At 44.0% G+C, this 6,305-nt stretch overlaps 1 protein-coding gene across 1 annotated transcript; it reads right to left on the reverse strand.

Annotated features, from left to right (window-relative positions):
• LOC149308019 (collagen EMF1-alpha-like) lies at positions 1-2,952 on the reverse strand. The gene is made up of 5 exons (XM_089537039.1): positions 2,838-2,952; positions 1,800-1,906; positions 1,366-1,446; positions 892-1,080; positions 1-337 (listed from the first exon to the last, which is right to left on the reverse strand). The coding sequence occupies exons 1-5, from the start codon at positions 2,950-2,952 to the stop codon at positions 188-190; spliced, it is 642 nt and encodes a 213-aa protein (XP_089393165.1). The 3' UTR covers positions 1-187.
• Positions 2,953-6,305: the final 3,353 nt, after the last annotated feature.

Raw genomic sequence — 6,305 nt, forward strand, 5'->3', positions numbered from 1 at the left:
TCTTCATCCTTCCAAAGGAAGCACAGTCTTTGGCGCAAGGCAATACAGACAAGGAAACGCATCAACAGGAGTCATGGTTTTCAAAACCCTGATGGATCTGTAGGAGGCCTCTTGGCATCTTCTCCTTTCTTTGAGCTTTTTCCTCCTTGCAAGAGGAAGGAGTCATTTCGTCCCTTCAAAGGGAACCTTAGCTAAAGCAAACCGGCCCCACTGTGAACCCAAAGTGATGGGAGATATCTCCGTTGTGAAAGACTGCCAGATCGCGCAAGGGCAAAAGGGAGAGGTCCTCCGTGGAGAAATGGAAGATGGTGTCAATGATAGACGATTCATTGTCCAGCTGAAAACACACACAAAGAAGTTACGCAGCCAGTTGGCGCTAGTCGTGATTTAGACAGCGTTTCGGAAAGTATCCAACACCCTACCAAGCAAAACCTTTATTTTAAAACATGCATATAGACCCCAAAGAAAGGCTACATTGACCATGCTTCCTTTTGCAGAGGTGCAAAAGTGACAAAAGACATCTGTTTGCGATTTTCCTTACAGGCGCATCTTGGCTTTAGCATGCTCTGTTAACTCTTTCCCCAGTACTCCAGCTGAATGAAACTAGAGATTCCTCCCTGTTAACTCCTTTCAAGCTCCAGGATCACCACCTTGTCTTGCACTACATTCAGCCCTTTTGACCTGCTAGGGATAGGTAGGGCCAGGGTTTCAAAAGGTTACTTTTCTGGACTGTAGATCCTACTGTTTCCTCCAACTGGTATGGTGGGAAGATTCGGAGATGTTCCTCATAGGTTGAGAACTCCTTGACTAGATATATATATAGACCATGGCTTTCAGAAAACCCTTTCCGTTGCTGTTAACAAGGGACTTTGCCTCCCCTTCTTTCCTTACCATGCATCCTTGAAGGGTGGCTACGTAGCTCTCCTCCCGGGAGTCTGCAAGGAATCGGATCTCCTTCTCCAGCTGTGGTTTGCTGCCCTCCGCTTGGGGCCTGCAAGAATAGGACACTTTCTGGGTGGCTCGGCTGCTGTGAAGCTTCAAGAAGCGGAGCTGGACTGTGCTCAAACCTTGGTACTCCAACTGCGGTGGCAATGGGAGAGAGCAGAAATTGGGTTATGGGTTGCCTAAGGTGCTAGAACATGGGGACCTGAGTGATCTCCATCTTTATTTAGATCCATAAGTGTAGCAAACTAGTGTGTCAGGGACCCTTTCACACTACCCAATTATAGCACTATAACTTTGAAAACTGTGGGGGGGGGGTTTGAAAACCTATCCGCAATTTGGGACTGATCCTACACAAAATTTGCTTGTGGTTGTTTCATCTGACAAATTTGCCCTTTCTCCATATGCAATGACGATGTTTACCAGAAAGCCATCAGGAAAGGAACTGAACCACTGGAAAATGTCTTCCGAAATATATTCTCTCAGCCAAGCCTTGATCGGAACCTGAGGATGTAAACACAGAGTTTTATGCAACACAGTTATAGCACTACGAATCCCATTTTAGCTGCAGTGGCAACATGCTATGGATTCTGGGATGGACAGCTTCAGAAAGATGGTGTGTTGGTTTGCGAGTTGGACTACAACTCTGGAAACCAGGGTTCAGAGAGGGCAAAAAGTGTGGCAAAGAGGTCTCCACACAAACCCTTAGAGGGCATTTTGGAACATATTTTGACCCCACACTAGCATTAAAGCATTGCAGTATTTATAAACTCTGGTGGCACACACCTCACCATGCATTTTAATCTCCCATTGGGCATGGAGACACAACTACCCCAGGTGGAAAGTATGCCTGTTACCTGATTTTGCAGAGGAGAAATGCAGGTGTCTCCTCCAGCGGTGAAGTTGCAAAATGCCACCAAAGCATCTTGTGGGCTGCCTTGATTGGGGTCTATGTAATAATATCCTGAGATGAAAAATCAATCAATCAATCAATCAATCAATCAATCAATCAAATCCCACTCTGAGCCATGATCGTTTCTGAGAGAGGCAGATCTGAATTGCTTTTAAAGAAATGTAAAGAATTTCCTAGCCTCAATCAGGGCCAAGATGAAATAGAAACAACAGTGTAAAGTTGTTGTTGTTGTTGCTGAATTACTGAAGTGAGAGGAGTGAAAACTGTCTCCAGGCCAGTTTATGTGCCTTCAATAGCTGCTACCAGATATCTCACCCACCAAAGTATCTTCCTAGTCATGCCATTTGGGGTCATTTGAAGAGGGCACTCTACCCCTTCAGCCAACATGAATGGGAGAGCAATGGCAGCATCCTTATCAGCCATAAGCACCACCATTATTACTATTGTTGTCTGGGAGCCTACATCAGAGTCTACATTTCATAACTTTACAGCCTTAGCTGCATGGAGAAAGGCAATGGAATCCTATTAGTGAATTGAGAAGATACACAATTATTATTATTATGGTGGCATTGTTGACTGAGAGCATCACAAGTCTACACTTCATAACTTTACAATTCCTTTGCTACGCTGGAGAAATGCAATGAAACCCTGTTAGTGAATTGAGAAGAGGCACATCCAAGTACTAGCAAGAGTGCTCCAATGAGCATCAGGCAGATGATGGGCATCAAGCACCTCCGATGCGCATGGGTGCTCCTGTTCTGCTCCAGCAAATTGGGATGGTCAGAAGGTGTGTGAATGCTGTCTTGAGCTCACTGGAGCAAAACATGGGATATAAATGTAACTTTAAAAGAAACAAACAAACAAACAAGCCCTGGAGCTTGACTGGAATGGGCATCCATCCCTAAAATGGACATCCTTTCATCGATGACATGGGGCAGATAATGCAGGTTGCACCAGGAGGAGAGAAGCAGGTCAATCTTACCATCTGAGAGGTGGGGCCGTGCCAGCAAAAGCTCTATGCAAGTGGTGGCCGGTCGATCTTTGGTGCCATTCGGAGAGTCCACCAAGAGCTTCAGTTCCTGGCCTAAACTGTCCATGAGGGTCCACACCATGCTGTAGTTCAGCTTGTTTGCCGAGTAAATCAAATTCTAGCAAAGGAGAAAGAAGACCTGGATGGACGGATGGATAGATAGATGATAGATGGACCATCTGTGACACATGATGTCATGGGCAGTACATAAGGAGAACACATGTATATGCTTCAGGATTCATAGTTCTGCAACCCTGACCAGCAGTCAGGCATTTCAACTCAGAAAATCACAGCCTCCTTGACTTGTCTCTTGTTTGGTATTGAGGCATCATCACCTTCAGGCATTTTGGATGAAAAGGAGAATTTTTGGATCCATAGTATAATCTGGACTGTTTCGGAGAAAGTGATGTGTGTTCACTATATATATATATATATATATATATATATATATGCAATTCTACAATCTGCCATATGGAGTAAATCGCCTTCTTTCCTTCAACATCTTAATTCCAAAAGATGTTTTATCTACTCCATGCGTAGTCAGACAGGAATTATAAACATGGCCACTTTTCTCTCCCATGTTAATGCCAATCAAGACTACAATATATTTCTTTAGTTGGGATTTTATTCCAGTGAGATTCCACAGTTGGCTTTCCTCACATTCTTTACCATTCCTGTTTACAATTATCACCGTACAGATGGCGACCAGATGCTACGTGAGAATATATCTTCGATAGCACATCTTTGACTCCCTGCGCTCTTCCTTCCCTCCTAAGCCATTTAAACATAGCAAAATGCATGGTTATGATCCTTAATGCATTATGGTAATCTTTCCATTTCAAATACACATAGCTGAAGGTTTTTAAATACTCGTGGCTGAGCTCTAGCAGGAGAATTTGGAAAGGTTTCCTGATTTTCCCCCATCTTGCTTCTTTTGGGCATGACTTATTGGCACTGCCATGGTGGTGGTCCCATAAGCAGCCATGGTACATACTGTTGGGTTGCCTTCTGCTCCACAATTTTTCAGAGTAAAGTTGGAAAGCACTGCCTGAGGTTCCTACCTTCGCTCAGAGTTTCCTTTGTCATACTCACCTTCAGGTCTTCCCTGGAGATATTCAGTGACGGACCCCGAGGCCCAGGAGCACCAGGTATGCCCTAGAAATAACAAGTGGGATTGACAATCTTGCTTTTGAACAGTTGCGCACGCGTTTCATGGACCGATGCTGGTCTGCAAAACATTGGCTGCTGGTTCGCAACAAGTCTCCAAGACAGGAAGAAAGACATGTAGCCAATGGGCACAAATATGACACCAGTCCTTGGCACTTAAAAATAACCTTACTCTTCTCCCACACCAGATAGCTTAAGAAGCATTGTCTTAGAGGTCCCTTATTCTTAGCATCACCCGTCTCAGACAACTATCTGACAAGATTTCTGAGGCAGAATAATATATATCTCACATGTCTATGGGTTCACTGAACAAGCTCTGATAGAGAAAATGGGGAGGCAGCTTAACTTACAGGCAAGCCTGGTTTGCCTTTTGGTCCTGGAACACCTTGCAAGCCTTTGAGACCCTGGCAAAACAAATGGGAGAAAGGACAGACGAATGAGCAGCATTTGGAGATTCTTCGGATTATCAAATGAGAGGCAACATTTGGTCCTCCAGATGGATGTCACCTCCCATAACTCCTGCCTCCTGGCCAAGTTGTTTGGGGCTTCTGGGAGCTGAGGTCCAAAGGAAATGGAGGACCAAAGGTTGGGAAGCACTGTCCTAGAACACTGCACCACTGTGTGCTCCAGAAATTTAAAATGGCAGCCAAGGACCCATAGATGTGGGAAGGGGGCCTCGCTTTGCCAACGTCTGGAGCTAGCCCTGAAAAAAGACAAGAATATACAATGGTGTGTGGTTTTGGAGAGGACCACGTGTGTAAACAGAAGGAGAATAACCTAGTACTAGTATGGCATCTGCAGAAAAGGTAATTACTTACTTTTTGTCCATAAGAGCCCTGGAGAGAAAAAGCAGGAAAGAATGTTTCTTGTAGCTATGCAAAACTAGCATTCATTATGCACAATATTAAAAGCGATGGGAGCCATGGGAAAATAAGAACATGCAAACTGGGCACCATTTTGATAAATGACATAGGCAACAGAACGGTTAGACCCCTGGAAAAGTGATTCTTAGGGACTACAGCTCCCAGTATCCTCCAAAAGCATGGGCAATGGCAATGGTATCTGGAAGACACTGGGAGCTGTAATCCAAACATGCACTTATCCTAAACTCTGAGAGTCGCATAGCTCTTTTGATTCCCTTGGTAGGAAATTTTGAGATGATGTCCATATATGCCTCCAAATCAACAAAAGCAAGAGGCAAAGCACATCACATTGATCCCATGTAGTTTTTTTTATTCCCAAAATCCTTGCACCAAAAAGAAAAAGCCTACCGGAAGGCCAGGATATCCAACGTAACCTCGGCTGCCATGCGGTCCAATAGCACCCTGAAAAGAAATGAGAGGTACATGGTGAATTAAGGCCAACTTTGTTATGCTGGGGGCAGCAAACTGTTCATCTGGATCCCACACATGTGTTCTAATGGCACTTAAACCCTGATTTACAAGACAGAGATGTGGAAAGAGAATTTAAAGGCTTTACTTGTTCTCCCTTTGATCCTGTCCTCCCAGGGACGCCCATAGAACCAGGTTTGCCCTAGAAGAGATAAAAAATAAGTCACTTGGGGCTTCATTTATGCATAGCTGTATCTGGGTTGAAATCTATACCCGGTATCCATAGACTTAAGATCTTAACAGTGCATGGTCTTAACCTAGCAGATAATATGTAACACCTTCATCCACTGAAGAACATTGGCAATAGAGTGTTAAGAACTACCATCTTGGATGCACCTCATTTTTGTTTTGAGCCTCTAAAAAAGGGAGGAACGGAAACATTTAGCTAATGTATAAAAAGTCCTCTTCATTAATCACTCCAATAAATATATATCGATAGATATCAGTATCCCCCACCCCACCCACAGACACAGATACTCTCTTCAGTGATAAGTTTAACACAATTGCACTTCTCTTATGCACCTTAAAGCCATTGTCTCCTTGTGGACCGAGGTACCCCATGCTGCCTTTGTCACCCTGGAAGAAGGCACAAAAAAGGAAGATGATGATGATGATGATGATGATGATGATGATGATGATGATGATGATGATGATGATGATGATGGCAGCTGGAATTCACTATCACAGTTATGGATGTATATGTATCTATATGATACCTAAATAGTTTCAATCAAGCCACCATTGCTATGATTATAAATGCCCCAAGTCCTACTTTACTGGGCAGCAGCTGCTGTGAGTGACAGAGGTTTGATCATTGATTGATCAGGTCACAGCAGGTTGATGCTTCCACCTTTCTCCCTCC

This window comes from Sceloporus occidentalis, unplaced genomic scaffold, assembly GCF_023333645.1.
Source record: "Sceloporus occidentalis isolate IW3139 unplaced genomic scaffold, rSceOcc1.0.p SCAF_8, whole genome shotgun sequence".
In the NCBI taxonomy this organism is placed as follows: domain Eukaryota; kingdom Metazoa; phylum Chordata; class Lepidosauria; order Squamata; family Phrynosomatidae; genus Sceloporus; species Sceloporus occidentalis.

What these genes read in the sequence shown, in the direction of transcription:
- LOC149308019 (XM_089537039.1), bottom strand. Translation starts at nt 2,952, where the DNA reads ATGGACAGTTTAGGCCAGGAACTGAAGCTCTTGGTGGACTCTCCGAAT. An exon ending in CCTTTCCTGATGGCTTTCTG is followed by an intron (nt 1,081 to 1,365) that starts GTAAACATCGTC and finishes TTGCCACCGCAG; the next exon opens with TTGGAGTACCAAGGTTTGAG. An exon ending in CCACCCTTCAAGGATGCATG is followed by an intron (nt 338 to 891) that starts GTAAGGAAAGAA and finishes GTGTGTTTTCAG; the next exon opens with CTGGACAATGAATCGTCTAT.